Source organism: Geospiza fortis, unplaced genomic scaffold, assembly GCF_000277835.1.
Source record: "Geospiza fortis unplaced genomic scaffold, GeoFor_1.0 scaffold405, whole genome shotgun sequence".
In the NCBI taxonomy this organism is placed as follows: Eukaryota; Metazoa; Chordata; class Aves; order Passeriformes; family Thraupidae; genus Geospiza; species Geospiza fortis.
Window position 1 is genome coordinate 541,291 of NW_005054415.1, and position 17,381 is coordinate 558,671.

Sequence of the window (17,381 nt, forward strand, 5' to 3'; positions counted from 1 at the left end):
TCCTTATGAATACCAAATTGTATATTCAGAAGGGTCTTCAAAGCACATCTTTCACAAACACTAACAAGTCTTAATTGAATAAAGCTAACAAGTAGGCAAAGGGAACACCCTTTAATGTGTGCATACGGACTCCTCTCTGGATGCTTCCATAATCTATCCTTGCTGGTGGGCAGCAACGCTGTCAAATATAAAAGCATATTATATGATTTTCCTCTCTTTTAATCACAGGGAAAACAGATTTCTCTTGTGAGATGTGTAAACTAGTCCAGCTTTGGTCTGGATAAATGTATCACCCTCATTGCCCCAAAAAGTAAAAGTGTTTTCCACCACTAAGAGGGGAGGTGAGCTTGTACACCTGTGTGCAAAGGAAAACCTGCCAGTGTAAAAGGCTGGCTCGTTGCATATCACTGTGTATTGAGCCAGAGATGTGTACAGTTATGTGCAGCACCTACAAAATTTGGTCTCTGGTATTTAGGGGCAAGTAGCACCTTGGCACATTGGGTCAGTTTCAGGGAGGACTCTGTGTCACGACAGACCTTTAGCAGATCTCCCCATAATAGCACATCTTGCACTTCCACGTCTGCATTATATTTTGTAAGGTATATAAAGGAATTAATTCAAAGCTGAGCTGCATTTCCCTACCCATTAACTAAAGGCATCTTATCTTAAAATAAATAGACATTTGAACATTTCCAGCCAGGAATTGTGCTTTCAATAAACACAATTGATGCATATACATTGTCTCTTGGCGGCTTACACTCCTGCCCATCTGTTGGGATGGCATGGTGCCTGCGCAAAAGTTGGTTGGACCCTTGCCCTAGGGCATAGATGACAGGCAACGACGGGTTTAGCTGGGCAGCCTGAGCAGCAGATCCAAGTGCCATCTCTGCTGGAGGAAGCCCCGTGTGTGTGCCAGCCCTGCCACATTGCAGCGACATGCCTCCTTACACTTGATCACACATGTTGACACTTGGGTGCGCTTAAGTGCATTAATGGCTAAAACGATGCCTTTCACCTGGCTCCCTGCTTTTTTCCTCCACTCTGTGCGGCTGCTGGGTTTTCTGCACATGTTAATATGAAGTTGTGTGCACTTTGTTAGCCAGGGCCAGCCACAGAATGGCCCTAATGTTTAAGAAGTGAAGGAGGGGTTTTTGTTACGGGCCCTGCTGCTCCAGTGCCAGACATATCTTTATCTCAGGTGAGAGATCTTCGTGCCTCTCACTGAAGAGACCTCAGACAGGATAAAGATGCAGCAATATATTGATCAGAACCATCTTTCCAAATGAAAATGTTACACCCTGGCACTACACCACACACAGGGCAATTCAAGATTTCTGCGCCCTCCTTTGTTGCGGCAGAGGTGGCCGCACAAAGAGGCCACGTGGCCTGGATTCCATTACTGTTCTAGCACCACAGCAAACACCCCCTGCCAGAGTGAGGGGAAGAAGGTGCTGCCTGACAAGCCACACAGGGGTGAGCATGAGCAGCCCTTGCTCTTACATTAACCTCTGTGGATGTCAGGCCCAGGAAACCTCTGGCATTCTCTGCACAGAACCCCACTTGCAGCTGCTGCAGAGCCAGCACCAGCCCCACATTGTCTGCAATGGAGTCTCTTAGCTTTGGTCCTTACCAGAGCCTGTTCCTAACCCTAAAGTTTCAAACACTCATATATTCCTCCTCCTCCTCCTCCTCCTCTGAATTTAAACACACACATTGAAAACCAGAGACCTTATAGGTAAAAGCTCTTCCCTACTGTGAAAACAGATCACAGATAAAACTTGTGGTTTTGCAGTCCATAAAGAATGTTCAGGCAGGCAGACTCAACATGATGGGTATGTGCCTACAGCACTTTTAATTTTTAATTATTGTTAGTTATAATTATCTGACTGCGTCTGAATGAAACCCAGCAATATGGCTGGAATAGATTTTGGTAGTCTTGTAATTTATTAGCTTTGTAACTACTAATAATTAAAATTTAACAATACTCCAAGCACCACAGCAACATTTTTTTAAGAAACGCTAGCCAAATCTGCTAGGATAACTGACTAGTCATTTTCACAATTTTAAAGAAGGAATTACATTTAAAATTTAAAAATTAAAAAATAAAAGTACAAAAGAAGGAAAAATAGCTAACAGGTTTATTAAAGCCTATCAAAACACAAAATGCAAAGATAAAAAATCTGTTTTAAAAGAAAAAAAGGATGCTGCTTGCAGAAAATTAATTCTACACGTGATTTTTTGTGTGCTTTGCGTGAAATTTAGAAAGAGCTTGTGGTATGTTTTCAGTAAGAAGCTCTTGGTGTTTGCTATCTAAGCCACACTAAGTCCTGAAATACAGCAAAAGTTACATCAAGTGATAGCACTGCCTTGAGACAGAGCCACATTTCAGGTCCCATTTGTCCTGCCATCCACACACTCTCAAGGAGAAACATTTTCTGCAACTTCCTCAAGATACCATGGAATCGCCTTTCTCTCACTGCCTGAATGGACACTGGGGCACAGAAACACTGAGATTCTGCACTGCTGCAAGCACACAGGACTGGTTGGAAGAAAAATTTTACTTCTACTTAAGTAAGCTTTTTTATACCCCCAGAAAGTAAGTAAAGTCCATTTTTCAAATAGGAGCTGGAGATATGGCTGGGTACAGACTCAAAATTGCTGAAGTCTTTCTTCAGTGCTCCAGTGGTGGTGAAGGGAGCCCTTGGACAGAGCCCTGCAGACTCGCCTGCGGGGGGGGGGCTCCCAGCCAAGCCAAGGGGCTCTGGTTCTCCTCTGTGCTTCAGGGGACACTGCTGCACCCAGATGGCCCCAAGGACCACTGGCACGAGCAGCTGGAGATGTGGCTCCCCACTGCCCCCTCCCAGGGACCAGCACAGGCACAGAGCAGCTCCTGTGTGTCCCCCACTGGGTCACATCAGATCATAGGGCAGATCGCTGTGGTGTCCCCTCACCTGTGCAGGTCACAGCCCTCTATGTCCTCACAGCCCTATGGTCTGATGTGGCACATCTAACATCAAGCTGATATTAAAAGCAGACTTAAAAAGAGAAAACCTGCTTAGGGCTTGATCTGCTGTAATCAGCAGAAAGAATCCCAAGGACTTTGATGTGGACCAAATCAAGCCCCTGGAGGACATTCATGGTAAATCATTATTAATATAATGAGTGCAATTTCTGTGCAGCAGCTCATTCCTGTTTATGGATATATGAAAATTGCTAGCTTTTCACATGAAATAAAACGAGAGGGGAGACAGACCACAGTGCTAGCCAATGAGCCATAGTAGCTCCTTTTGATATGTGTACATTTAAAAAACTGGGCATTTCAAATGACAGCACATTCCTCCAGTGAAGCTCTCTTAATTTAGTGGTTTGACATATCTCCAAATCTGAGCAGAAAAGAAAGCCCTTTATCTGTATCAGGCAATAAAACACCTGAACACCTGTGCTAGGAAAGACCTGGCAGGTACCCTGCTCCCTTGGTACCTGGATTATTTGCGCATTGTTTATTACATCCCTTGCCTTAGTTTTCATCAATTGTAATCATTTAGGAGGAAACAGTATGATTAACAGTACACAAGCAAACAGCAGGAATTAATCCTTTAAATACAAATACTTCACCGGTTATGTGATGGCTCCTTGGAAAAGCAGCGTGGCAAAAGAGTACACACAAAAATCCTTCTCAAGTTTTCTCTGAAAACCACTGCTCAGTCACAATTTGCTTAGTACAAGTCTCGATGCAAACACCTGAGGAGGGACCTCTCCTTGCTGTGAATCACACCACAAATGTAACTCTCAGCACCCATTGTGTGTCATCATTTCCGACCCATCTTTGGGGCTGGCACGGTTCCCTGCTACACTTTAAATAGCAAAGATCAAAATTTCACTTGTCAAAAAGCAAGCCCATCTGCCATGTCCAAGTGCCCATGGCTCTAGCTGCCTCTGAGGAGCTGGACCAGCAGCTCCCAGCACAGGTCCTGGAGATGGGGATCTGTCTGAAAGGGTTCCTTCTGCCCTACATGTGAGGAAACCCCAACCCTCCACCTCTACACTTGTTTCAGTGCAGGGAATGAAATGCCATAGCCTTGGTGTTTTATATATGAGCTATAAATTCACCCTTTTTCCAGGAGAATTTCATTATATTCATAGCTGTCAATTGTACAAAATGAGGATGTGAAAAAGACAGAGCTGCCAGCCTTTCCTCTTCTGCCCTAAGGGTGTGTGGGGTTATCACACATACTCTTTGCTCTGTGTTTTATGCTTAACCTTCCCATGTTTTCCTTCCTTATTTCCAGTGAGATAATGTAAGCAGTTAAGTAGCATTCTGTTTTCTTTTCTTGTGGCAATATCATCAAAGTAACATTACTGACTCATTGCTCCAGATTCTCACCAAAATTCCCACCGTTTATAAAGCAAGTTCAGTTCCTCGGAGCATTCCTAAGCCTGGTTTTACAGCTCCATCAGATAGTGGAAACTTCAAAGCAAAAACCTATATTAAAATACAACTACTAATTCAGCAGCACAAAGAGGGTTTGATCACTTCCAGAGCATGAAGCTACCAAAGCAGTATTTGCACCAGCCACTAGAGGTATATTTACAGCAGCATTTACAGTTTTTTGTCACATGGCACACACATTGTTTAAAAGAAACGTTCAAAAATCAGCAGGGCTAGTTCGTGCCATTCTGTGACATCTCTAAAAGTTACCTTTTCCCTTTGCTGCCTGTCATTTTCCCCACCTTCCTTGCTTTTCCTGCTTTTCTACAAGCACCTCACTCTGAATTTCTTCTTGAAATAGTTGAATGCTCAATCTTTTAAAACATATTTTCAGTGGTTTCACTTGAAAATACAAAGAAGGAAAACAGTGCGTAGGTTCAGGTTTTGATACCAGTTATTTCATGCCAGTAGGAAAGCAAGTTCAGAACTGAACAGTCAAATCCATCAAGCAGAACCCCTTGATGGAGGCTGATTTGCCCACATAAGATAATTGCACACTTAAAGACACAGAAAGGTTTATGCAGATTTAACCCCAAGTAGCAGCTGAACAACTGGTTCACTAAAATAATACTAAATCTTCATTACTCAACAAAAATATAACCAACAGTTGAGGAATTTAGAGCAGGCAGCTTACACACCAGAAACTAATGAGATAATCATGCCAAGGCAAATTGGTTCAAAAGTCTTACACATTTCTAACTGATTTATACACACATTTTGTGTCCTCCTTGGCTCCAATATTTGCATTAGTAAATTCTCTGGCATAAAGTAAACACACATTTCTGAGTCACTACTGAAATAAAAGACTAAAACTGTGCAGCTAAGTATTGCACTTTCATTCAGCCAACATCATTCAAAACTACTCATGAAATTATTATGAATTATTATAAGCAGAAAAATTTTGAGTGCAGAAAAATCCTGCATAAAAACTGAAAAATTACAATCCTAATTTATATGATTAGAGCTGACATTTGCAGCAATTGTGCAATGCACAAAACTTCAGAATTGAAACACTATGTAATTAAAATCTGTAATTGCAAAAAATAGGCCGCTTAGACTATAATTTAAACAGGTTCTCTTTATTTGATCATCTGATTCTAAAGGTTAATGCAGTGGCCTAGGAAGCCAGTGTTCCCATTTTAATTGTGCTGGCATTTTGACCAAACACCACTTTTAGGGAGATATGGGAGGAAAAATCAAAGCTGTCTTTGCAAGCCACTGCTGCCTTCATAAAACGTTCATAGTGAGAACACACAAACCCAAAATCTGCTGACTTTATTAAAATATTAACAAGGTATAGTTAAAACTTTTGTACACTTATGCAAATCAGGTCGCTAGAACAAGGGAAAGGCGGGATCCCCTGGGAGAAAAAAAATATAAAATCAACAAAGTGAAAAGATCAGCCATCCTTCCACAGCATGACAGCACAACACAAGAGGCAGCAGCTTGGGAATTCAGCAAGATAAATAAAAACCCTCCAAAGTTTAAGTAAATCGTGGTTTATAAAGCTAATACATTTGAATGAGGCATATGGTACCATTCTATAAAAAGACTGCCTTTCCCAGGGGATGGAGGGGTGGTTTTGGTGGCCATGCTGCACAGGTGAGATGGGTGTGAGGAGCAGCCAGGGTGGGCACCTCCCCACGAGCTCTGTGCCAGGGCAGGCTCTGGGCTCCACTGCCCAAGAGGAACCCTGCACACACACATGGAGGAGCTTCAGTGTCTCTGTGGGTTCAGCACCAAGGCTGTTGGTGGGGTTTAACCCCCAGCCTCCCAGCTCCAAGGAGGCCTCTGGGGCCAGGGCTCCAAGCGTGGCTGCAGCAGCGTGCCCAGGTCAGGGCCCAGCCCCTGCAGAAGGATTTGTGCCCCTGGGAATGGGTGTGAGCCAAGCACTGGCTCTGTGGAGGCTACAGCTGCTGTGGCTGCAGCCCCAGTGCTGCCAGGGACAGTGGTGTGGGAGGCCTGGGGTGCAGAGCTCAGCCCGGCAATGTGCTGCTGCCTGGGAGGAGCCTCTGCCTGAGCATCATGTTGAGCTGCACCCACGCTGTCTCATACTCAGCAGGGAAAATTCCTTTACTTATGATTTAGCAGCAGGGAAGGGGATGGGGCAGCTACCATTTGCTTAGTCTTTGTATGTTAATCAGTCCCTAAATTATTAATGGAGAAAAAGAAATTATTTACAAGGTGTTTGACGTAGACATGTAAGGATGTAGCAACACTACTGTCAAGAGAAATACTCATAAATCATGATATCTGTCTTGTCTTATTTATTTATTTATTCCAACCATGCTCAGAGACCTTTTTCTCCTCCAGGCACCCAAGGAGGCAGGGGGAGATTGAGAGACTGTTTAAGGGCAGAATAGACCACACCAAGGTTAGGCACCTTTTCTAAATGCTGCACAAGGGTGACAGTTGCACAGAGAAATCAACAGCTTTAGCTTTGTTTTTACTCCTGTTGTAAACATACCTGAAGCTCTGTTTGAAAGAAGAACTTCTGTGGGCACTGGGAACAGTCATAAATTTTGTCTTCCTGCCCGTGCACTGCAAAGATGTGCTGCTGCAGTTTGTTTGCCTGTACAAAAACTGAAACAACACAGTACAGTTAGTTGAGATTGTTTCATATAAGGCACCTCGTCTCAAACTGCACTTCAGAGTCTCTGCAACTGTAAAAGGTCCAAGGATATCTGCCAGAGAAGCACTGAGACACTTGGTTCAGCAGAATTTCCTTACAAGTAGTCAATTTAGAGTCTCCAGGCTGACAGTCAGCTTACTTCTAACAGACTTTACATCCTGTATGGATTTTTGATATTTCACATAAAGCTAACACTGTCCAGGTAACTGGAAGAACTCAGCCTTCAGACCAAAGAGAGGACGTCACTGCTCCCATGGGGAGCCCTGGGCCCATGGCAGGTGCATCAGATGCATTTTTAATGCAGGACAACTGGGCCAGGAGAAGCCTTGATGGCTGGTCTGGAAGACACGTGGCCCAGAACAGCATTTCTGGCAGAAATATGAATCTGAAAGGGGAGGCTTGCCACAATTTTTAGATCTTTTAAATAGGTTGTCCATTCAGTATAAAAGAAAAATATTGTTTAACATCACAAATATCACAGCATCTGCATTATGATTCTGGATTGACAATTATTCTGATTTTACTGAGGGAAATTTTGAATAGTGAAATATATTGAACCACAGCTTTAGCTGATTAAAAAATATATCTATATTTGATTTAATTTTTGTGTCACTTTACATGAATGGTCATCTGTATGTAAAAATGGCTTCTTCAGCAGAATTTAACAAATGCATCCAAAATTTTAACAGCACATTTCAGAAAGGATATATAAACTCCAAGCTCACACAGAAACCATTTTCTCAAATGGTGGGTCAAACCCTAAACAATGTAGGTTCACCTTATTCCCACCAAAGTCAAAGGAATAGCAGGTGCTGCCATGCCCCTTAACTGACAACAGGCCCACAGTGACACCTATACCATCCTTATCTCTCAAACAGATTGGAAATGCAGATGTTAACTACTGTGTTGAAGAGAGTATAAAAGGCAGCCTTTAGCATGCACCCTGCCGATCCTGGAAAAGCAAGACTCGCCCATGATCATTTGCACTGATAAAACAGCTTAAATGATCTACAGAGAAGGAATACCTAGCAGGCTCTCAGACAGAATTGAGAAATGTACCACTGTAAGAAAACTGGATTTAAAAAAAAAACTCTGAGAGAGCAGCTGGCAGAATCATAGAGTTGTACAATTTGGTCTTATCAAACCTTTACTCCCCTTCACTCAGCACTGTAAGCAGACCATGAACCACCTGGCCTTTAAGGAGTCCTTGCTCAGGTGAATTAGGGCTTGCAAGAGCAGGTCCATCCTTTGCAAGTCCTGCCCTTGCAAACACACAGCACCTGTGAGCCACCAGGCGAAATGGAAATGTTTGGAGGCGTGGGGGCCATGCAGAGCCCGCTGCATGTGGCAGTGCTGCTCGCTGTCAGACGCCACAGAGCTGCTCGGCAGAGCGAGCGCCAGCTCCAGACAGAGGATATTTGAACATTTCCAAGCACAGTATTTCTTTTTCCCAGGGAAAGGAATACAGTATTTTACAAATCCCCCGAGTGTCATTTCTGGATCTAGCCATGCACGCTGAGGCTTGTCTTGGCCTCCCTGTCTTACCTGTGAAACAAACAGGGCATTTGAATGTGCCTCCCATCCCCTCAAAGCTGTGCTCAATCAGGTGACACAGGAGCTTTGCCGGAGAGTCAAACATCTGGTTACACAGCTTGCACTCATGATTGATGCCTTCCTCTGCAAGGTTCAAATGATACAACTTGTTAGTGACACAGCAGATTAGCGTCGGGGAGGCAGCAGCAGCCGGCAGGGAAGGCCTGTGCTGGGCACACAGGAGCCCCAGGAGCCCCAGGACCCCCAGCCCCAGAGCAGGAGGGGCTGCTGGAGCTCAGGGCTGCAGCCCCCACACCCCAGCTGTGCTGGGAGCTCCATCCAACCCAGGGCTCCCAACAGCCCTGCCACAAAGGGACAGCAGCCCTGCCCTGGGTGCAGGGGATTAAAGAGTCAAACAGCATTTAAAAGTACTTTAATAGTGTGAATTCAGCGCTGACAGAGGGCTGAAGTGATGTCTTCACCTCAGAGTACACTGCAAACATACAGGAGAGGAAAAAACTGTTGGAGAATTGCAGGAGCCGAGAGCAGAGTGTCAGTGTAATTTTTTTTGTATATCTTGGCATTTTACAAGGTGTAGAGAAACCACTGAAGGTATTTAAATGTAATTTGACAGCGGAATTTCCTTGTCATATATCTTAAGTATTGAATAAACAGGGCTCATTTTGGATGTGTCTGTATTCTAACTGATCTCAGTGAAATAGCAATAATTATTACCCAAGCCTACCACTTTTGCAAGATGATATACTTCTCTATTTACTGAAGTTTGTGGTTCTGAGTGTATTTGAGCTTTTTTTTAGAGATACTGAAGTCATATTAAAGCAATTTTCACACATAAAACTAAACAATGATTTGGTTTTCTTGAAGGGAGGGAGGGATTTGCAGAATTTTAGAAAACATAGCAAATGGTTTATAAAAATCAGAAACTACCAAAAAAGTTTTAATACTGTGCCTGGTTTCTGCAAATAACTCCCTGAAAATGTGTCTTTCCTTCACTGTGGCAGCACGTGAACTTCTCATGGAAACACATTTTAAAAACAAAATAAATTCTTTCTTTTGTTCTACACTCATCTTTATTTTTACATCCTCAAATATCAATGATTATTAATTTTTAGTTCCAAGATTGCTAAGAAATTACTACATTACCCCATTAACTAATCCTTGCCAAATACATTTGGCTCTTATGAATAACGTGAGCCCTCACGAGCACGGTCTTTACTTACAGTTGCTTCAAATTAGCTTTTTCTATCTTTAAAGGGGCTAAAGAGAAGGGAAGTATTGCTTGCTATGAAGCCTTTGGTACTATCAGGATCCCAAGGCCCCTGTACGAGGCTCGGACAGTGGGAGCTGCCTGTGCTGCCTGTGGGACCCGTGTGGCAGTGGGTGCCCACAGTGAGTGCTGTACCAGAGGTGCTGGGGTATGGGGAGGCAGCGTGGGGACAAGTAAACAGGTGGGTTGGGAAGGAGATAAAAAGAGAAAAGGAACAAGCCAGGAACAGAAAGATGAAAGGGCTGGTAGCTCCGTGGCAACAGCTCTATGGATTCCCTTGGGAGCCACAAGCAGGGACTGGGATGTTTCTAGGACGAGCCGAGGTTTGCAATGCTCCGCTCGCGCAGCCTCCATGGGCGGGCACGTTGCCCTCTCCAGGGTGTACATTTCCAAACCAGGCCCTCTCCCCTCACTTGGCCTAAGGCTGGATTCTCCCATCAGACCCTTGCCTGAAAAGTTCTGGCTTTGTGTGAATTTAGCAACCTGCTCCAGAGGGGAGAAGAGATGGGAAGGGACATGAGCCTCATGCTGAGCATGCCCAGCCACACCGCTGTGTACAGCAACCAAATGCTGCAATAAACCCGCAGAGGACAAAGCAGGAACTGGGGGGAATGGAACAAATGCCTTCTACGAATAAATCAGAGAAATCATGTTTGACATTAATTTTCTACCCTCTACATACTGGGTGTTTGGAAAACAGTGATTCATGTACAGCCTATGGTCCTGTGTGAGCACATGTGTTCATAAATACAGATAGACACATACTGATGACTAGACTGCTGCTCCTTTTCCAGCCTAAATATCTATAATTTGAGTAAAACTGAAAAAAAAAAGAAAAGAAAAACAAACAATGCTCAGCATTTCAGTTAAAGAATATTCTTACAAGCTTGGTATGTTTAATTAGGTAACAGAGATTGTGTATTTTCTTCGCTGATCCCTGCAGTATTTTAAATAGTTAAACCCATAACAAACAAACTAAAACTAGAATGAAAAATAATAAAACATAATGGGTTCCTGCAGATCTGGAAATTTATCCCACTCGAGGCAAGACCTTTTGATTTGCAAATCCACTTCTGAATTATAAGGCCTTCTCCTCACCGGTGGGGGTTTTTATTCCACTCCCACAGGAGTCCATTATGTATTTCTTGTGTCTATAAAACCATCCAGAAAGAAAAAAAGAGGGAAAAAGTACCATGGTTAGCATGACAAACGTTTCTCTTTTCATGCATGTGTATTCAAAATATGAAAATGCCCAAAGATATAGATAGAATTGCTGCTATAATCACTCTCTCCTCTATGGCATTTTACAGCATATTATTTTACACAGAAACACAGCACATGTATAGGGATACTCAGTCACCTTTGGAGAATAACTTCCTTGAATTATATAAGATCATCTAGGTACATGCAAGGAGGCTTTTTGACAATGTGGTGTGACAGTCAAATGTGTGGTGCTGGGCAACAGCAAACATATCATCATTTCCCTCATTCTTATTCGCCTTTTTTGTTCTAGCATGACAAGCATCTATGAGAGACCTACATAACTCAAGTGAATTATGCAGCCCCTCTCATTTGTAAAATAAAATGCAGATTTTTACAGTTTGTTATGCCAGATCTTCTCCCATTTCTTCATAAGCGTATCTGTGGAGGGATCAGATGATTACAGGACTAAACAAGCAATGCACAGCAAACAAGAATCTTGGGTTTCTTGCCTTTTTTCTTGAGCTCAAAATAATAAGCATTAATTTTACACTTCATTTCTCAAAAAAATAATAGGATGTGCTCTTGTTTAAAACAAGCAGGCCTGCTGGATTCTGTCAGGCTGAAACTATGTCAGGCCAAAAGAGGAACAGAGCGCTTTGTGTAAAAGTATCATGGGGAGATGATAGTATCCTGTAATGTTTTCAGTACCTACTTTTGTCTCCAAAAGCATTTGATCCCTGGCAGACACATACTTATTTCCATACTGGTCTTGAGGGAAGCCAGTAGGAATGAGAGCTGATTATCTGAATCCTGAAGGTGAAACCTGGGTGGTGCCCGCTGATGTCAAAGGCAGGCGTTTGTATAAATTTGGAGGTACATAATTTACTGCCTGTTAGTGAGGATTAGTGGGCTGCCAGACCCAGCTGAACCACGGCGGCAGAGCACGTCACTCATTGTTCCCAAGGCCGGGTGCCTTTGCAGGATAGTTTTAAATATGTTGATAGGGTGTTTTGCAGCACTTACACTGCCATCCTGCCCACTTTAGAGTGGGAATATGCTTCTCCATAAAGCTATTTCTGCTGCAGCAATGTGCATTTAATACGTATTACAATGAGTCTCTAAGCCTCTAAGAGAACCGACACCAGCAGCCTCCTGGCGAGGATGCAGTATAATTAATAATGCTGTATTAAACCCATTTACTGTATCAGCTGCATTTCTAATTATAACTATATTAATGGCAATGTGAAAGTACATGTTAACACTGTCGTGTACTGACACGTTATACCAACATTAAGTAGAAGATTTGAACACCAAAAATCAAAATGGCATTGTCTTTAGTTAAAACTTCTCTCTTCTACTCGATTTAATAAAGCAAAAATTTTCTCCTATAGAATAACCGCAATAGTCCTAATTTGAGAGATCATGTAAAATAATCTGATGCTCCTTGCTGACAACAACATGTACATCCCACACTATAGCTTTCCAGACCAGTATATTTCTACTCTACTGCAGCAAATTAAGCCAATAAAAAGGAATTTCTTCCCTGTACTCAGATGTTCACATCCATGAGTAAACCGTGCTTTTAATGAACTTTGAAATACTGTGATTCAGTGTAACAAAGCATTAATATACTGTATTCACAGAGAACCTTCTTCTGTCCATTAGATCATAAATCTGGTAGAATTAAATGGGCCGTGTGCTCTAATTATGGTAGAAATAAATAGAAATTGGAATGAACACAGGGAAATAAAATGAAAACTGAATGGAACTATTCTGTTTATGCAATTCATTTCCCAGTAAATAAGCAATCAAAGGGAAAAATTTATAATGTAAGAAAAGGAGCTTCCCCAGCAATTTTTTCCATGTGGCTGTGAAGGAGCAAGGGGCTGGAACCAGGGTAGGGTAGCAGTGATGGACACCCCCCTTAAACACAAAGCCTGTAGAGAACCACTTTAATCCCTCATCTGCTTTGCACCACTCCACCACTGGTTTTCATTAAAAACAATCCAAGGATGGAAGGAAAACCAAGGTTTGAGGACACGCTGCAACTGCTGCTAGGGGATGGCAAATTTGCAGATGGTCACATTGGACAAAGTCGATGTCTGCTGTACAATCAACACTTCCTTCTCACCGTTGCTGCCTAAATCCCATAACCTGCTACACAAACCATTTGGGCCACACTGCTCCATTGCATTTGTGTAATTGCTCCTGGGGGATGCGGCTGGGCCCTTCCCTTGCCGGGGGCAGCATGGGGCCAAGGAGAGCCTGCGCTCCCTTGCTGGGGCAGCACGGGGCCAAGGAGAGCCCACGCTCCCTTGCTGGGGCAGCACGGGGCCAAGGAGAGCCCACGTTCTGCCCGGCACTGCGAGCAGCTCTGGGTGCTCTGCAGCACGGCCAAGGCAGCCTGGGCGGGGAAAGGCAGCGGATTGATGGCGTGGCAACAGAAATGTCACCTGGGGAGCTGGGTGCCGTCCTCCCAGGGATGCTGGAGGTCAGTTACTATGGCAACAGCGAATGAGCTCAACCTTGTAACTGACCCTTATCTTTTTTTGATCTGTGGCCCCCTTGGGACCTTGGCTGGAAATCAACTGGAAAATAATCTGGTCACATATCAGAAAGAAAACTATTTATACTTATTTATTTATCCAGGTAGAGCTCGTATCTCCCTTTGATGACTCTGCCAGACTAACGACACCCATCATGTTCCCTCAGCGGTTTCAGTGGCTCTGTGGAAACACCCGGCTCTGTGCTGTGAGAAACCATGCCAAACCCCCCTGCCACTGCACAACACACACACACAATGCCATGGATATCTCTGCTCATGACTCCATTGATATATTGCCAAAATCTTGCCTTGCTCTCAGCCCCCAACTTGCCTGTGTGGATAAACATACACCTACACCCCTTCTTGGATGGTTTAATATTTTATGTTGGTATCCACTAATCATATTCTTTTGTGCTTTATCTCTCTGCTGAAATATGATTCTGCTTTGAAATATATTTATATGATCTAGAATGGCACAACACTGATGTCTTTTATGAGCTGAAGATTGTTTAATAAAATCTTGCATTTCTGCTTCATCCTTATGACAATTTTACTATTATAAGTTTTCAAGGGATATGAGAGCTGTCCACTGTGGTTAGAAACATCACTTTAATGAAAAATGATAACATGGGGGCTTGGATTTTTCTAGAAACTATATAAGGAATACCAGCAAAAATACAGAGTTCCCAACATGCATTCGTATGTAATTTTGTTGGTTTTCCTTATATTTGCCTATGGATAAGAGTCATTAAAATCAGGTCTGTTTATCATAGTTTTCCAAACGATGGGCAGCCCAGACAAGGGTTTATTAGCACAAAGGGCAATTGCTCTTCTTCGGGTAGGGAGACTCTCTGGGGAAATGAGATTCAGGAAATTAGGGACTATATTAGGGGACAGAAGCCACAGGACTTGAAGGTGCTAGAGGAAGTTCCTATGGATTCCTGGTAACAAACTCCAGGGTTACTTGTGATGTACTTCTTCAGGCTCAAAAAGGTATTCCTTTCCATGCTAAATTAGCCTAACCACACAACGGGCTTTAAACTCTTTCATCATCTTAGGGGGCCTCGAGCTCAAAATATGCAGAATTAGATGCCAAATTATTTATAGGGTAGCTTGCAAGTTCGCTGCCTCCAATATATGTCAGTACACTGCAATATTAAAATGACCATCAAAAAGAAGCATGGTCCCAGAGGGACGGGGATGAGATTGAAGGGAGTTTCCTCCTGACTGCGAGTTCCTGTGCTGCTCCAGAGCCCCTGCCATGCTCCTGGCTGCAGGCTGTGTGCTCCCACTGCTCCTCAGGGGAAGGCTGACCCTCACACTCATGGGATGGGGCTGCCAGGCCCAGCTTCATCAACTTAATTTTCAGTTTACAAGAAAAATAAAATCTGAAAGTTCAAAGGAGTTCATGGAGTTGTGCATCATCTATCTCTGTCTGCAGAGCCCCAGAGGGGCCTGCCTGCAAAGCTTTATTTTAGATTTAGATATTAATCTGGGAAACTGCATAAACATAATTTATAGAAGTGCACACAATACTTCAGCACAATAACTTCACACTTTATCAGCCTTTCTCTGAAGATGCCTTTTTTTAATAGCCTATATTAAAACTTTTTGTGGACTGAAGCCTGATAGGTCTGACTGCTCCTTCACAATAATTGATTAAGGAATAACTCCACTGGCTTCCATGGAAAGATGGAAATGTAAAACCCATACAGGAAAAAAACCCACATGCTCTCTTTGAGTGTGCAAGTCCATACAACCACACACAGAACTAGCTTTATCCAGACTAAAGAACCTCTAAGAATAACTAGAGTTTAGTAAGAACACCTAACTCCCACACAATTCAACTCAAGTCATGTATTTCAATGTTTTGAAATACTCACAGTTGTGTTATTTCAAGTTTAATGTCAATACCTGAGGAAGCTGAAGTAACATAGCCCTGAATCCATGGCCACATAGCCCATTCCCTGCACTATCCTCCCTCATGCCATTGTACTGCTGAAAACTAAATACACCTTATTGCTCCTGCTCTGCTCCCTGGGAGCAGCTCCCTGTACTGCTGCACAGCAGGAACACATTCATCCTCTCATGCTATTGACAATATCACATAGAACAGCTCAGTACAGACAAACAGCAATAACTAGCATCTACTTGGCATCTATTCTTCTTGTGAAATTAAAAATTAAAATTAAAACATCATTATACTCTTATTAAACATCCCACTGGAATATGCCGATGCTTTAAAAACATGCAAAGCTTTAAACCTGCTTTAAATAGGTGTAAAGCCTTTTTTACTCTTTTTACAGGCCTGGCACACTCCCCAGCCTCAGCAGCAGGCCCCCAGAGGTGTGAGGTGCCCCCTCCCCACCACATCCCACCGTGCCTCCTGCAGTGCCAGCGTGCAGTGACCGTGGTCACACAGAGGCCACCAGAGCTCCAGGACCTGCCAGCCACGAGGTGCCAAAGGCACAGCCACCCCTCCCCTGGCTGGGTGCAGGGGAGCAGCTGCATCCCACAACTACTGCTCAAAAGGCATTTGCCTTGTTCCTGGGTGCATTTTGCATTTCTGAGTGCTCAGAGTTTCCTGAGCTGGGGGTGCAGGGCAGGGTGAGCAGCCTCCTGAGCTGGGGTGCAGGGCAGGGTGAGCAGCCCCCTGAGCTAGCCCAGCACACCTGGGACAGCACACAGTGTTTGTTAAAACACCAACTCCCACTGATGTGTATCACTGATCTTCACATTGCCATTTCCCACACACACATTGACATGATAGACTTTAAATCTATCGTGTAAATAATCATCAGATTAGTGCTCTCTAATAGTATATAATTAACATGACAGGCTACAAGCCAGTTGTTGTCAGCTACACTCAGCAATGCATACAGTAAGAGAAAGCATAAACAGTTCCCATGATGGCATCAGGGAAGCAGAAAAACCGGTAAAAGAAGAAATAGAAACAAAACTCCTAAAAAATTCCCACCTAAATGTACAATTTAACTGAAAAACACTGAAGGTTCTTTCAGGCATCAAAACATAATAAATGTCAATTTTTAATTTTTTTTTTTTTCAGTGGGAGGGTAGACTTTTATTTCCATCAGCAAAGAAATATTCTATTATCCCTGCATTGGTGCAATGCCTCTTCAGTGAGTTCAGGTGAATTGGCATAAGGGGCCTTATTCTGATATTGCAAATTCTGCATAAACATGGAAGTATGTATCCAGCAATGTAAACTTTACAGCAGTATCAGCTATGGTCTAATTAAAGATTACATTAGTATAGATATCTGGGAAATGCTGCAGTGGGCACAGAGTTAAAAATGCAATTGAAAACCAGCCATGAGCATTATTTTTGTGGCACCTCACCTAACACTCAGAGACTGAACAAATGCTGCACTCCCATAATGCTGGGGCAATTTGCACCACTTACTCAAATAAATGCATTCCTTTTAAATATGTATTAATTTTGTTTTCTTATTAAGAAACAGTATTCCTAGGGAAAAGTCTCTGGTTAAAAAGCAATCTCTTAAGGCATTGTCATCAACGTAAAGACCAAATTTCTTTGAAATACCGACAGACAATCAAAAAACCCAGAAACACCTCTCAGCTTTTTCTTGGAAAATAAAAATGATGGCTACCCAGCTCTCTTGACATGAGCACTCAGCACAACTGCACCAGAGCTTACTTGCTCATCTGAG

General features: G+C 43.1%; 1 protein-coding gene across 3 annotated transcripts in view; it reads right to left on the reverse strand.

Moving 5' to 3' along the window:
- Positions 1–17,381, reverse strand: part of ZNF423 (zinc finger protein 423) — a 184,721-nt gene that overhangs the window by 14,523 nt on the left and 152,817 nt on the right. For all 3 annotated transcript variants that reach the window (XM_005426440.3, XM_031061466.1, XM_031061467.1), the window contains 2 exons: positions 8,667–8,798; positions 6,957–7,072 (listed from right to left, as the gene is read on the reverse strand). In XM_005426440.3, the coding sequence (XP_005426497.1) occupies positions 6,957–7,072; positions 8,667–8,798 (248 nt within the window). The remainder of the gene's footprint in view (positions 1–6,956; positions 7,073–8,666; positions 8,799–17,381) is intronic.